Source organism: Canis lupus, chromosome 2 (genome assembly GCF_048164855.1).
Source record: "Canis lupus baileyi chromosome 2, mCanLup2.hap1, whole genome shotgun sequence".
NCBI lineage: Eukaryota > Metazoa > Chordata > Mammalia > Carnivora > Canidae > Canis > Canis lupus.
In genome coordinates this window covers 2,561,442-2,577,770 of record NC_132839.1, presented here as the reverse complement: position 1 = coordinate 2,577,770, position 16,329 = coordinate 2,561,442, and the positions used below count along the sequence as shown (strand labels likewise).

General features: G+C 36.3%; 1 protein-coding gene and 1 long non-coding RNA gene across 4 annotated transcripts in view; one reads left to right on the top strand and one right to left on the bottom strand.

Annotated features, from left to right (window-relative positions):
• The window catches only part of LOC140611252 (uncharacterized), a 51,557-nt gene that overhangs the window by 27,690 nt on the left and 7,538 nt on the right, over positions 1-16,329 (bottom strand). For all 3 annotated transcript variants that reach the window (XR_012012535.1, XR_012012538.1, XR_012012543.1), the window contains exons 3-4: positions 4,142-4,367; positions 1,456-1,569 (exon numbers count right to left, since the gene is read on the bottom strand). This is a non-coding gene — a long non-coding RNA (uncharacterized lncRNA). The remainder of the gene's footprint in view (positions 1-1,455; positions 1,570-4,141; positions 4,368-16,329) is intronic.
• WDR36 (WD repeat domain 36) overlaps positions 1-16,329 on the top strand; it is a 42,725-nt gene that overhangs the window by 24,398 nt on the left and 1,998 nt on the right. Inside the window, exons 16-21 of the mRNA XM_072788102.1 lie at positions 2,539-2,618; positions 9,942-10,049; positions 11,800-11,897; positions 12,291-12,436; positions 14,895-15,014; positions 15,178-15,259. Coding sequence (XP_072644203.1) covers positions 2,539-2,618; positions 9,942-10,049; positions 11,800-11,897; positions 12,291-12,436; positions 14,895-15,014; positions 15,178-15,259 — 634 coding nt within the window. The remainder of the gene's footprint in view (positions 1-2,538; positions 2,619-9,941; positions 10,050-11,799; positions 11,898-12,290; positions 12,437-14,894; positions 15,015-15,177; positions 15,260-16,329) is intronic.

Sequence of the window (16,329 nt, the reverse complement as noted above, 5' to 3'; positions counted from 1 at the left end):
TATTGAAACATCAGTATATCATTTTTAACTTAATATTAATCTAGGGTGAAAGAACTCATTTCTGATTTTTTGCATGCATAACAAATTAATACTAGGGAACCTGCAGCATCTGATACCTGTTTTTTTTTACTTTAGTGTAATTTCTAGTTTATATTTAACTGTAAAAGTTTAATCAATAAAAATGTATTTTAGCTTACTATTAGGTACGTAAAGTGGGATGAACAGTATGTATGATATGACATTTTATTCTTATAGTGGGATATGTAATTACATGATACAATATAGTAGGATATGATAGTTGGAAAACTATATATTGAGAACTACATTGAGTATATATTGTAACTTTTTATCAATCACAGTCACTTTGATTTACTTGAAAACAAAAAAGTTAAAATCTGAGCGATTCAGTGGCAATTCCAATAGCTACATTATGTATCTGTTCTCGCATCAAAAATCAGAACTTGCAGTGGTTATCCATTCCCTTAAAAATATGGGGAAAAGGGCAGCCTGGGTGGCTCAGCGGTTTAGTGCTGCCCTCAGCCCAGGGTGTGATCCTGGAGACCCGGGATTGAGTCCCACAAGTCCCACGCCGGGCTCCCTGCAGGGAGCCTGCTTCTCCCTCTGCCTGTCTCTGCCTCTCTCCCTGTGACTCTCATAAATAAATAAATAAAATCTTTAAAGTGGGGGGTGGTCAGGAAATTGTGTTGTTCTGCAGGTGGAGATTGGCAGGACTACCCATTGACAGAATATGTTGTGATAGCCTCTATAGAAATGAAAGCAGGAGTGGAGTAATTTTATTTTATTTTATTATTATTTTTTTATTATAAATTTATTTTTTATTGGTGTTCAATTTGCCAACATATAGAATAACACCCAGTGCTCATCCTGTCAAGTGCCTACCTCAGTGCCCATCACCCAGTCACCCCCCACCCCCTGCCCACCTCCCCTTCCACCACCCCTAGTTCGTTTCCCAGAGTTAGGAGTTTTTTGTGTTCTGTCTGGAGTGGAGTAATTTTGATGAAAATCTTTTTAAAACTTTTCTTTCGTCTTTTTTTTTTTTTTAAGATTTTATTTATTATTCATGGGAGACCCAGAGAGAGAGGAGCAGAGACATAGGCAGAGGGAGAAGCACTCCCCCATGTGGGACTTGATCCTGGGACCCCAGGGTTACGCCCTGAGTTGAAGGCAGACGCTCAACCACTGAGCCACCCAGGTGTCCCTTGATGAAATTTTTTGAGGCATTTTTGAAACCAGTCAGTGTCAGCTTGTTCTTTGTATTTCTTTCCTTTTCAAACCTTACTTTGACCTTGTGTATCTGGAATATCTCCTACTTAATAATAAGTTACTCCTGTTTAATTAAACCTCTGAGCATTTATAACATGACTTTACCTATCAGAGTCATTTTTCCTCTTCCTTTGTTAATGTGCACTATTTTGTAAATTGAGTTCACTGTACCTTAAGATTTGCGTTTCCACAGTATCACTGCAACCCAGTGAACATCTGTTCATCTGTTTAGCCCATTATCATCTGTCAATATTGAAGGTCATAATCCTGGTGGTATTTAGACTCCTGGATAAAAATTAAATAAAATTTTGTTTTGGGTCTTGTTTCACATACGACCTGATCTAAGCTTCACAATACGTTTATGCTACAGGGAAATGAGAGCTGTTTCTCCACTATGTCAATAAAATAGATACAGCTTCTTTAAGGTGACATAAGTAATCTATTATTTAAATTTATTTTGAAATTCTGATTATTACAGGTTTTTTTTTTTTTTTAAGATTTTATCTATTCATGAGAGACACAGAGAGAGGCAGAGACACAGGCAGAGGGAGAAGCAGGCTCCATGTGGAGAATTTGATGGCGGGACTCAATCCCAGGACCTGGGATCACAACCCTGAGCTGAAGGCAGACGCTCAACTACTGAGCCACCCAGAAGTCCCAGATTATTATAGTTTTAAATTTTATTTTGGAAATAAAACATCATTATAAAAGTTTTTTAATTGAAACTACAAGAAAAAGTTACTCATTAGTAACTTTAGTATTTTAAGAGTATTTACATTCTTCAAAATCACTTTGGATTCTTAGAAAGTCAGTCGAAATATATAGACTCTTCAGTAGAACTTTTGTTTCTTTCACATAACTTTATAAATGAAATTAGGCTAACAAAATATTTGTAATGAATGTTCTTGGAATAGCAGTTTTATGCTAAAAATGTTTTGTAGTCAGTTAACTGTCTATAAGTATAGGAGATTATGGAGTAAATTGAAAATTGGATACTGTTAACTTGTAAAACTTCTTGTAATTCATATAAAAGCTTAATTATATTTATCCAACCAATGGTATATAAGAAGTGATACTTTTTTATACAATAAGGTAGTCTAAGTTTTATGCAGGCTTATTTTTAATGAAACCTACATCTTGTTTTCATTTCTTACATTTTTTAAGCTTTAAATATACAGACACAAGCATGTGTATGTAAATACGCACACATGTTGTGTATATATATATTCTTTTTTTTTTTTTTTTAATTTGAAGGCTTTCAGTCCTGATGGTCGTTGGTTAATAAGTGCTTCAATGGATTGTTCTGTTAGAACTTGGGACCTTCCATCTGGGTGGTGAGTTTATTTTTAAATCCCTAACCTCTGTCAGAAGATTTCTCAGTAATTATCTTTACATGTAACTTTTACCTATAGTTCAATAATTGTATGCCTTTTGAATGTAAATATATTTGGGGATTTTTCTGACCTTACTCTATTTTGTCCTTGGAGTGTTTTTGATCTTTTAAACAGCAAGGAGTAGTGCTGTAAAAAATAGTAGTAAGGAAATGCGGTGTCTCTTAGGTTTTCTGTTCCTGCAAAATTGAGATATAGAAGTGAGTTGCATAAACTTTAAGAAAGCTTACTTGACCCTTTTGATACTCCAGATACTGGTAGAGTTCAGATTTTAGAACTGCAAACTTCTGTTGAGTGTGTGTTGTTTATAGTGAATTTAGTTAAAAGGCCAAAAACCCTAACTTTCCTTTGTGTATATTATATCTTTTCTGTCTCTAACAAAATTCTTGAAAAAAGATGTTTGAGAGACCTTAAAGTAACGAAAATGTGTTAAGATTTGGGCAAAACCCCGGGGCAGCCCAGGTGGCTCAGCGGTTTAGCGCCGCCTTCAGGCCAGGGCGTGATCCTGGAGACCCGGGATCAAGGCCCACATCAGACTTTCCTGCACAGAGCCTGCTTCTCCCTCTGCCTGTGTTTCTGCCTCTCTCTCTCTTTCTCTCTCTATGTGTGTGTGTCTCTCATGAATAAATAAATAAAATCTTTAAAAAGAAAAGAAAAAAAGATTTGGGCAAAACCCAGCAGTGTTCAGAAATCTGTTTCACATGAAACTTGTTAGAAAAAGAAGCACTTAAAAAAATTATCTACTTCTGTTACATAATTGGAACAGTGGAGACCTACAGAAAAGAGCAAGGGAGCTAGCTTTGTTGTTAAAAATTATGTAGGAATAGACACAGTTTAAAATCATCTCACTTAACAGAATTGCTTGGATGAATATGAAGATGTTAATGGGAATAGTGAAGTGTCCATTTTAACAGGAACATACTTTAAGGAAATGTGGGGAAAATGAGAAGGAAGATGGCACTTTCTAAGCCTCTGAAATATTCCTAAATTAATCTCTGTCCAAATGTACTTCCTCTTTTCTTAGGAATTGATAAGTTTATACCTGAAAGCAACTTGACCTTTAGAAAGGAAAAACCCTGATGTGCTCATTTCCCTTTAACTTTGATGCAGGAATGAGGCACAGCTACTGTCTAGAACACGTAGAAGATTTGGAATATGCACTTCAACAGTGTCTAATGGGTCCAGCCCTAATAACAGGGACCTTTGTCCACAGGGCTTTTTTTCACTTAAAATACAGTAAAACAAAATATAACTAGTTGGTTGTGTCTTCTGGCTTTAAAAGGTTCACATAAAGTTGGTATTTTCTTATTTTTAAAACCTTTTTTCGAAGGCTACATTAGAAATGCTAGTAGTCCTTTGTTTCTTGGAGTTTCACTGTCTTCTAAAAATGAATTTTATAATTGAATTTCTTTACAGTAGAAAAGTTGTACAAGTAGTAGAGTTAGTATAATTTACCTTTCACTTACCTTTTTCACATTAGATGGGAGAGATGGGTTAATATTTTTAAAGTGGTAAGCTTATATTTGGATCCGAAAGTAGTATTCAGACCCACCAGTCTTTGACTCAACCTTAGCCTTTTTGCTGAATTTCTTCAGTAGAAAGTTGAACACATTTAAATCTGGCAGGTTTTCCACTCTGATATCTTACTTTTAGATGAGCACTGAGATAGTATTAAATGAATACAGAGGGAAGCTAGGAGACACACATGAGCAAGAAATGAGTCACAAAGAGATAGTTAAAAGAAAATGTAATAATTTCTACACCGGTTGATTGAACCAAAATATATTTTAATAAAAACATTAAGTGCTTTTTGGTTCAGCCATGAGGTAGGTCGAATGAGTTTGGAAAGCAGTATCACATAGCTGCTGCTGCCTGATTGCAACTAAGCTGACATTTACCATGAGTGCTAGGCACTTAATATGCTTTTATTTTCATCTTCCTGCATATCCTATTAGCTGTAGATACTACTACTGTTATTAGTTCCATTTTACATATAAGGAAATGGAGGCTCAGAGAGAAGTGATTTTACCCAAGGTAGCATAGTTTGTAAGTGACATTTTGCTATAATAAGCGTAGGAGAAAGAAACAGATTTCCCAATAGTTGGTGATAATCAACTTTGGTTGCATCATGTTCTAAGGATGAATTACTTCTGTTGATGTAGAAGATAATAAGGAAGTGAGGATTAGTATTTCATCATATGACCATAGGTAACTGTTGGGTTTTTTGGTTTCTCCCCCCCTTTTTAAAAACATAATTACTGGAGCAATCCTTGAATACTCCTAGTTCTTTCTTCAGTAAGCAGGTTCATCATTTACGTAACATGTTAAAGAGTGAGTTTACTTATTACATAGTCTGAAAAGTGAAGCCATCTGTGAGCAGACCTTTGAGTGTGGTTACATACAGGTGTATCCATTTGTTGTAATACCTATCTAAAGCAGATTGCATGGATTTTGAACTGTTACCGTAAAATGTTTTTAAGTGCTGAAAATTTTCATGTGTTTGTAGGATTCTCAGAGAAGCAGAGTTGAAATTTTTTATCCCTGAAATTATCTGGCGTCCCCTATCACTACCACCTCTTATTTCTGGTTGTTTTTAACCTATTAAGAAGTTCAAATTTGAACCCCTTTGGAGTGAGAAAAATGTAAAAGGAAATAGTTTAATAGAAATTTACATTTTCTTCTTTTTCACCCTCTGACCCCTGCTTTCAATGGAGCATTACATGAATATAGCTGGAAGAGAACATTGTTTTGTGATTCTCACTGAGGCAAAACCATCCCTTTTGTTCTGTTCATTAAAGATACCAGTGTGAGGGATCCCTGGGTGGCGCAGCGGTTTAGCGCCTGCCTTTGGCCCAGGGCGTGATCCTGGAGACCCGGGATCGAATCCCACGTCGGGTTCCTGGTGCATGGAGCCTGCTTCTCCCTCTGCCCGTGTCTCTGCCTCTCTCTCTCTCTCTCTCTCTCTCTCTCTCTCTCTCTCTCTCTGTGTGACTATCATAAATAAATAAAAATTTAAAAAAAATTAAAAAAAAGATACCAGTGTGAGATAATTCTGATACTTTGGAGATTGAACATCTAGACGCTGTTTACATTAGTTTAGAATATAATAAAAAATTACTTAAGGGTGCCTGGGTGGCACAGTTAGTTAAGCAAAAAGGTTCAGTCCAATGTGAACTTTGTATAATACTGAGTTAATAAGGGTCAAATGAATCTTAAGGTAAATAAAATTGCAAAAAGACAAAAGCACTTTAAGAAAAGAATAGCAGAGTTTGAGTAGATCAGCAATTTTAACAGAAACTTGCCATAAGGGCAGCCTGGGTGGCTCAGTGGTTTAGCGCCTCCTTCAGCCCAGAGCATGATCCTGGAGACCCGGGATCGAGTCCCACATCGGGCTCCCTGCATGGAGCCTGCTTCTCCCTCTACCTGTGTCTCTCCCTCTCTCTCTCTCATGAATAAATTAAAAAAGAGAGAGAGAGAAACTTGCCATAAATACTCCCTTTCCAACCACCACTGATTTTTTTGGCAGCAGAGAGCCATTGGAATCTTACAGCAGTAAATGGATACAGGGAATGGGATGACTGTAGTTAAGTGACCATACATGGGGAGTTCAGGCAGATAAGGCAAAAGGGAAGAGGTAAGGAGTGAAAACCAAACCCAAAGAGATACTCTTCAAACACAAGGCTGTCCTATCATTGTCTGTATAGCACTGAAGCTGTGCTTGCATGTGGTGAAAACAAGCATCAGCTCACATGTGGACCAAAGTGAAGTGAAATAAAGCAAAGCTTTATTTTAAAGAGAACAGAAACATGGGAACAAAACAAATAATGGCTCAACAGTCAGTGTTGGAATGAAAAACAAATTGAACTGGGATAAGAAACTTTTATAACCAAATAATAAAGCAACAGTAAGATCAAATTTCTGATTGCAAGTACAAGCAAAGTTGCAATGACCAAGGCAACATAAAACCAATCCAGGGGCACCTAGGTGATGCAGTCAGTTAAGTGGCAGATCCCAGATTTTGGCTGGGATCAGGATCTGGGGGTCGTGAGATCAAGCCCCATGTGGGACTCCACACTCAGGAGTTTGCTTGAGATTCTCTCTCTCTCTCTCTCTCTCTGCCCCTCCTGCTCAAGCTATCTCTAAAAATAAATAAATCTTAAAAAAAAAATTACTTCCTTAATGTTACTTGTATATGCAATTTTCTGTGCTTAAAAATCTGATCCCTTAGAATGGGAATTTTAATGTTCTCAAAAATATGTATCATTTACCTAGGACATTTCATTTTGTGGGATTAGCAGAAGACTATGTGGTAGTTTGGTGTAGCGTTAAGCCTGTTCACTTAAACTTTATGAACTAATGTGGCAATGTAAAATAAGCTGCGTATGTGGAAATCACCTTTCTCTGTTTGATACTTTTACATAATGTAGAGCCAATCTACCCACACAAAACAGCTGTGGAACCCAGGTTACACAATGAATTTGGTGAAATAATTTCAGTATCAAGTAAAATAAATTTGTTCAAGCATTAGATTCTCTTTTTAACAGATTGTAAATATGTTAGGAAGTTTTAATGTTCACGGAAGTTTTAATGAACAAATATTGATCGAGACACAAGAAATGGTAAGATCTGAAATTGTGTTTAAGTTTGATCTTCATCTGTATACACTGAGGTAATGTTTCTGTTCTGGATTGCTGGGATTAAGTGAATTAGTATAAATAATTTAACTGCTTCTGTTATATAGTAATTGTTTAGCACATGTTTTGTTTTTCCCCAAATCCCCTTGATTTCTAAGAGAAGCCATTCTTATGAGCTTCCAAAGTAGGTTTGAACAGAAATTAGATAGGTTCTTACTTTTTTCCCATAACAATTAAAACATTGTCCTGAGCACACTTTGCTGTGTGTTTGTGTGTGTGTGTGTGTGTGTGTCTTTAGTACTAATTTTAGTCTTATTTTCCTATCTTGCGTTCATTACTGAAAGTTACATTTTTAATCTTAAATTTTTAATTTTAAATTCAGAAAGATTTTGTCATGAAAAAGTCACTTAATATCATCACTGGAGAATCTTTATTTCCATTTGAGCTGTTTAGAGTATGTTCCAGGGATCACCAGTGTAAGGATCCTCTGGGTCTGTATATGCCCTTGAGCTATTTATTGTATCTTTAGTTTTAGTAGTTTTGCTGAGTTTATAGAGATGAAGAGTTCAGCTGCTTGGATGACAGTCCTTAGCTCAGTTGCTTTCTACCTTGAGCAGGTTTTTAAATCTTACTAAACCTCATTTTTCTGATCTATGTAGGACAGATCTGCCTCAGAGAGTTGTGAGGATTAAATTAAGTGGACTCAAGCACTCAGGTTACTTCGTAGCATGGAGCACTAAAAAAGTGTTCACTGCTATTTTTTTTTTTTCTTGAAATAATGTTTTATTTCATGTGGATTTTTTCTTTGTTTTAGAGAGGTGAGGAGAAAAGGGAGGGGTGGGCAGGGGGAGAGACAGAACCTTAAGCAGGTGCCACATTCATCGTGGAGCCTGACACGGGTCTCCATCTCCGGACTCCGAGATCATGACCCGAGCTGAAATCAAGCGTCAGACACTTAGCTGACAGCCACCCAGGCGCCCCTTAATGTGGATTTTAAACTTCAGTCACTTTGCAGAGTTTTCCCATGGATAATGTATTGGCTTCAGTGAATAATGTAGTTTGCTGTGATTAAAACCAGTATGCTTCTCTTAAAATACAAAGTATTCACACTCAGCCAGCGTAAGAAGCCTCCTTTGCAAGATGCCAGTGGGTTAGACTTTTCTTTACTCCTTAGATCCACCTTTTCATTTCCTCCTGCCGCCATTGGTCAGGTGACTACTACCATAATCTCACTGTACTTCCTGTTCAGATGTATTCAACATTTTGATGGCAGATTTTCTTAGGAAGGTGAAGATTACACCACTATCTGCTGAAAAGCCTTTAGTGACTTTTCCATTGATTTAAAGATAAACTCATATGGTTGAATTCAAGATGCTGTACTCAGCCTTATGCTTATGCACCTGTTTATATACCAAACCAATACTCACTTGTACCTATTTGCATTTTCCTTCCCTTTGTGCCCCACATTTTCCTCAGCCAGGAAGTACTTTCTGTATCAACAACATCTGTGGAGACCTTGTTCATATGTAAGGCTCAGTCTCGATCTCTTTGACATTTGCGATGGGCCACTTAATGACTGAGCCACGGTGGGGGCGGGGGGACGATGGGGGACGACTGGCTATCATATTTGGCTTTTATTTGCAGAATAGCTCAGTGAATTTTACAATGTTAGGGAAAAGGAGTCTCTAGCCAGGCCCTGGCCTTCAAGCCATAGCCCAGGACTACTTTATGACTTTGGCCAACTTTTCAACTCCTCTTTGTTCTTTGAAAATCCTCTTTTGGGGATCCCTGGGTGGCTCAGCGGTTTGGCGCCTGCCTTCGGCCCAGGGCCCAATCCTGGAGTCCTGGGATCGAGTCCCGCGTCAGGCTCCCAGCATGGAGCCTGCTTCTCCCTCTGCCTATGTCTCTGCCTCTCTCTCTCTCTCTCTCTCTCTCATAAATAAAAAATTAAAAAATCTTAAAAAAAGAAAATCCTCTTTTGTGTCTCCTACAGAGGTGTGATCACTCCCTTTTCCTCCCCAATTTTTAACTCTTCCAGCATTTTAAAGTTGTGAGACTGGCTTCCATAAGCTGTTCTGCGGTTATGCTCTGCAGACCGAATTTTCATGTTTCGCATATAGTACAGTTACCTATTTGAAAAATAGTTAGAATTACTCAAAGTTTTTTCCATTATTATTTTCTTATTCTTACAGCTATTTTATTACTTCCTTATGTTGACTAAGCCTTTTTAAAATTTCAATGGAATAACAAATATATAGGAGAATACTAGTAATCAGATTTATTTTAAATGTGTTACATCTTCAGAATTTGTCTCCAATTCAGTCTACCAAAATGGTATTCCAGAAAAATAGAGCATTTCCTTTAGTACACAGTAGGGAATATTGTTCAAACTTTCTTCAGTTAATTGGTCTGTTTAGTGTTCTTGGTCTTACTCATTAAGAGAAATGATTATTACATATTAACTTAATAAAGCTCTTTGTTAGTGATGGCTTTCTGGTATTCATTTGTGAATGTCAAAAATGAGTTTTCTTCATCTCTGATCCCTTGTTCTTTTACAAAGATATATTTTGTGAGTTATTTCCTTTTTTGGTACAGTTCAAATACTTTATAATTTTTTTTTTTTTTTTTATAGCCTTATAGATAGCTTTTTGGTGGACTCTGCTCCTCTCAATGTTACCATGTCCCCTACTGGAGACTTTCTGGCCACTTCCCATGTGGACCACCTTGGAATTTATCTCTGGTAAGTTATTTCATACATTTTTGTTCTAGGTAAGGACGACAACGATATTGTCAGAAAGTCATGTTGCTAACATTGTCATTTAGTTTTGGTTTTTTTAATTTATAAAATAGAAATTTCACATAGAGTTAACTGGCCATAAGTTTGTGACTGATTCAGCATCTGCTTGATAATTTAGGTATCTTTGCCTGTGTGTGAAATTCTGAACCATATGACTGATTTTTATTTATCACGTTTGTTTGTTTGTTTTAAGATTTGTCAGTCTCAGAGCTGACTCCCTGCTGAGTGTAGAGCTCCATCCATGGCTCAATCCCAGGATTCCAAGACTTGAAGCAAAATCAAGAGTCAGCCACTTACCGACTGAGCCACGGGGCATGGGGGGGACAATGGGGGATCACTGGTTATCATATTTGGCTTTTATTTGCAGAATAGCTCAAGTGAATTTTACAATGTTAGGGAAAGGGAGTCCCTAGCCAGGCCCTGGCCTTCTGCCACAGCCCAGGACTACTTTATGACTTTGGCCAACTTTTCAACTCAGCCTTCTTTATCTACAATGTAAGCTATAAGTATGGGCAAAATGCTTTCTAACATTCATTCATTCTAGTTACATAACTCTTCATAACCATGTAAAGATATTTATGGTGGTGATGATGAACATGTAAGAGTTCAAGATAAGTGGTCCATTATCTGAGTCTAGAAAAATTTTACCTATTTTCTGAATTCACGTCTAATTCCTTTAATTCTTATTAAAGAGAAAAAAGTGGATTCCTTTAAAACTTTATAGATTTTTAGGATGTGAAAATAAATATATAATAGAAATAGCTGGCCACTCTAATATACAAAATAGAGTATCTGCTAGAATCTAAGAAGCTTGAACAGTCAAGACAAGAGAAGAATAGTAGAGTACCTGTGGGACCTCAGCAAGAGTATATAGTGCCACTATTAATGAAACTCAGGATCTGATACTCCCAATTGTTATTTTATATTCCAGATTTATAATGTATGGGAAAGAGAATCTGATTAGCCCACTTTGGGAGAGTTCTCTACATCTTGATTAGTCATCCAAGGCCATGGTGTACAGGGTTAAGTAACAGACACATGACCACTTTAGAGGATCATTCTAAAGAAGGGAAAGTCCGTAACTTCAGCAACGCAAAGTATCTAATCAGCATAGTCTCTCTCTGACTTAATTCTCTGAGTCCATCTTTCCTTCAGTAATGATTTCCCTAAATGGACGTGTTGCCATTTGTCAAAACAATACAGATATATGTTATCTTGTAAAATTTTATCTACTACTGATCTCTCAAAAAAATACTTTTTTGTATTACATTGAAAATAAAGACTCTGGGGATCCCCTGGGTGGCGCAGCGGTTTAGCGCCTGCCTTTGGCCCAGGGCGTGATCCTAGAGACCCGGGATCAAATCTCACGTCAGGCTCCCAGTGCATGGAGCCTGCTTCTCCCTCTGCCTGTGTCTCTGCCTCTCTCTCTCTGTCTCTGTGTGACTATCATAAATAAATGAATAAATAAGACTGTTTATAATGTTTATGCACAGCTTTCTTGTGATGACATCTGTGACACAAATTGAGGCATTTTCAAAATAATACTTTGAGTTTTTTTTGTTTTTTTTTTACTTCAAAATGATGGAATCTGATGCTGAGCGCAGGATAGTAGAGATTATTGCCAGTTACTGAAGTTTCTCAGAAAAATCTATTTTTATAAGTTTTTAAAATTGTTTATATGTTTATTTCTCAGGTCCAATATTTCCCTGTATTCAGTTGTTTCACTACGGCCACTTCCCACAGATTATGTTCCTTTAGTAGTGATGCTTCCTGGTACTTGTCAAAACGAAGGTAATCACAAAATAGTAGTTTTGAAGTATAATATCATAAACCTAACATGAGGGATATTACTACTGAAGGCAAAGTTTAATGCATTCCTTCAAAGTATTTTCTAACTGGTAGGCAATATTTTGAATGACTTCATGAATTAATTGCAAAAATATAATTGATACAGTATTGATAAGAAATTAAATAGTATACCAGTGGATAAGTGTTTTGGAACTGGTCATGGGAGTTGTAGACAATATGAGAAGGTCAGGAAATGAAGTCAGTAGAGTTTATAAGGCTATGCTCAGTTAACATGGTATGAAATACTAATGGATTTAGAATAAATAAGTTGCTTTTTATCTGACAGAAATCTCATTCTGCATTAATTTGTTTCACCTGAAAATGTTTTGTTTTAAGATGTGGAATTTTCAGAAGAAACCATAAAACCAAGTGATGAAATGATAGAGTATGATTCCCCAGAACAGTTGAATGAGCAGTTGGTGACACTATCACTCCTCCCTGAATCACGGTGGAAAAATCTTCTTAATCTTGATGTTATTAAGGTAATGCTTAGAACGCTTAATATTGGCTCCTAAAGACACATTCCAGGAGCATTTTCTTTAGTAGAGATAGCTCCTCTATTTGGAGAGTTTCAGAAGGAACAGTTAATGCCTAAGGTAGTAGAAAATACTAGTTGAATACTGTTTGATCCAATATTATTCTTACAGGATTCTTTCCCTATAGAAATTGACTTTGAGGGCCCTGAGCAAAAGTACAGCCTACAACTAGAGAAAACTGGGTGTTTTAAATTTAATAAACTTTTTTTGACTTTTTTTAAATTTTTTTAATGGCTGCTATGATGTGTGATATTTCTATTGCTAGGTACTTGGGAATGAAAAGAAGACTTTTGCTGGTCTTTTAATTAAGCTTCATTTACTATTCCATATCTTACTGTCAACTCCAAGAATATTTTTATAGCTTGCTGTGTTGAGTCCAGGCACATAAATTAATATGAACTAAGTACTGGGTAATGTCCTGAGGACAACAGCAGTGAAAAAAATCCTAGTTCCTTTGTCCTTGAGGAATTTATAGTTTTACATGAGAAATGGAAAATTATGGCATAAGTTAGTATTTTCCAAAGCATATTTTATGACTCCACATTTGTGAGTAGCAAATATAATTTAATAGAATAGAAAACTTCAAAGATTATCCTGATAGTAAGGATAAATGATGTTTTATGAAACTTGATTGTTTAGATATACATCTCCACATGCATTAGAGGTTATGTGTATACTAAGTGACATGGTGGGCCGGGCATAAAATAGTGTGAGAACTGACATAGATAACTATGACAAGATAGGATGTTTTTGTAATTGATTACTTAGCACCAAAAAAGATAGGTGTGTCTTGGATAAGAAGAGTTTTCATGTGTTAATTTTCCTCTCAGAAGTTAAATATTCTTGTTTCTACTTGCTCACTTTGTGAGAGATTGGGCATTAGCTTTAGCGTGCATTGTGTCGGAACATAGTTATGAAATCTGTCCATCATGTTGCCCAGGGTGTCAGCTGTAAAGGGAATACTTTATGGGATAGCTTTAAAAGCAATGCGTTAAGAAGTCCCAAGTAGACTAGTGTGAAGGGAGCAATCAGAATAATGCCCAATTCATTGAGCTAAGGTGTTGAACAGCTCTGTTCTAGGCTCAGATACAGTTTTGTTCTGCATAAAAACTTACCTAGAAACCTGAGTGAAGGGGGACCCCTGGGGAGCTCAGTGGTTGAGTGTCTGCCTTTGGCCTGGGACATGATCCGGGGTCATGGGATCGAGTCCTGCATCAGGCTCCCTGCATGGAGCCTACTTCTCCCTCTGCCTTGTGTCTCTGCCTCTCTCTCTCTGTCTCTCATGAATAAATAAACTCTTCAAAAAAACAAAACAAAACAACAACAACAAAAACCCCTGAGTGAATGATCTTTATGGGAGAAATATGCTAAAAACCCCAATATTTTTATTTCTTATTGAATGAAAGAAGTTAGAATTTTTACATTTGCTCTGTGGTAACTTTTCTCCTTTTGGTTTTCCTTGTGAGGTTAGATAATTTCCAGAGCCCTATGGAGCACCTGCAGAAGCCTTTTGTTCTTATTTACATCTCGGTGTCTCTCCCTTCTAACTCAGTGTGACTGTGACCCTTATTGCAGTCTCCACCGTCATCAGGAAGGGCTGTGCTTACGCTGCAGGCAGTAGTACCTTGTCCTGCTTGCGTGCAGGAACTTTCTTTTATGGTATGCCTCCACAAGGACACCAGTATCCCTGGTGATAGCCCTGGTGGAATCAGGGCTATTCTTCACACACACAAAAAATTTCACCAAATTATTTCTAGTGGCAAAGTCTACCCCTGGTTCCAAATTTCTTTTGGAGAAAAAAAAAATTTGAGAAACTGTTGAGCACTTATCTAAGTTTTGCTTTCTAGCCCATTTTGCGAAAAAGGTCGTATAAGTTCAAAATTACTTGTTACTTGTTTACCAAAATATTCATATAAATATGTTTGAGGAAAATGAGAACTCTCAGAGCTTCTCCAGAACCCTGTCATTCTTCTTCTCCCTCAGCAAGGGAGCAAGAGGTCTGCCTTGAGAAGCCTAGTTTATTTTTTTACTTATTTTTTATTTATTTTTTAAAAGATTTTATTTATTTATTAATGAGACATAGAGAAAGAGGCAGAGACAGAGAGAGAAGCAGGCTCCACACAGGAAGCCTGACGCGGAACCCGATCCCATGTGCCCAGGATCACACCCTGGGCCGAAGGCAGCACCAAACCGCTGAGCCACCTGGGCTGCCCGAGAAGCCCAGTTTAATCTGTAATCTTGGTCAGTTGGGACTTTATTTTGGCATTCAAATTTGAGAAAGTTCATTCCTTCCGTTTACTTTTTGCACTTTGTTTTAAAATTGATTTGGAATTAAATATTAGAAACTGTTGGCAAGGTAATTACTAATTAGTCCTTTTTCCCGTTCTCATTTCCTTTTAATCAGAAAAAGAATAAACCAAAGGAACCACCCAAAGTACCCAAATCAGCACCATTTTTTATTCCAACAGTTCCTGGCCTTGTACCCAGATATGCTGTACCTGAGCAAAATAATGATCCCCATCAGGTAAAAACCAAATTGAAGCATTCTATGTTCTACATTTATAGTTCTTTATCAAGACCTAGTTTTACAGATATAAAGCAAAATGTATGACAGCTTTTAATTATAAGCTATAATTTTTTTGTTACACTTGTATTCTTGGAATAATGTATTTTTGTTTTTGTTTAAGTCTAAAGTGGTAAATCTTGGAGTTTTAGCTCAAAATTCAGATTTCTGCTTGAAACTTGAAGAAGGACTGGTAAATAATAAATGTAAGTTAAATTATGAAATCTTTCACCAAATACCATCAATGTATTATATAATACATCTTATGAAGAGAAATTGAGTGAAACATTAGCAAGTTTTCCAGTAGTTGAAAAAAGATAGTAAAAATTTGAAAGGAGTGAAATTTTGATTTTAATGTGAAATAATTTTAGCTTTTGTATTGTTAATGTTACACAAGTGACACTAAACGCAAATGAGTATCAATATTATAATAACTTTTTGAGAACCTTTCACATTTTCCATACGGAAAATTAGTGGGTTTTTTCTTCCTGTCTTTTTTGTTGTTATTTACAAATACAGTTTATAATACAGAGACTTTGATCTTAGGTGATTTTTAGATAGTCCCAAGTTACCCCATTAAGACAGTTTTTAAAATTTATTATGATAATAGATTCAAATTTTGAAAGCTAGAGTTTGTAGCTAATAGTGATCAACAATATGAACTATAAGCAATTAACAAAATCACGGTCATTCTCCTTTTCGATTTATCCTCTTGTTTTTTTGGATCCAAATGCTTTTGTTTTCATACTGGCATTACTTCAGTCCACCTTGGCAAAAGTCAAATAATGGTACTGATGGGCTATTATATAGATGACTAAAGAATAGCAGAATCATTAAGGAGTAACTTGTTATATTTCTGAAGGGACAAAGAAGAAAAGCACTATTATTTAGTATAGACTGAAGGACAGAAAATAAAATTTATTAGATTTTTGTCATTGGTGTTATTCCTTTTCTAAAAGCTAAAAGCATAGTTATTGCCATTATAATATCAAATGCCTGTTTTAAAAATAGTTGTAAGTGTATAGAATATGTACTTGTAGGATGCATATAAAACAAGAGTGCTTCTTTCTGGAAAAAAGGAGTAAATTTAGGTGGGTAAGAATAAGGTGTAGAGTCTTCCCCCTCTTAGATATTTCTGTATTGTTAGTGTTTCTTAATGATCATGTGCTTTAAAAAATTTTTTAGCAATAAAAGGAAAGAAAAATAAATACCCTCACCTCATTCTATTCTCCATGCAACTACTGTTAATTTGGTGTGTACCTTACAGCCTTCTTAT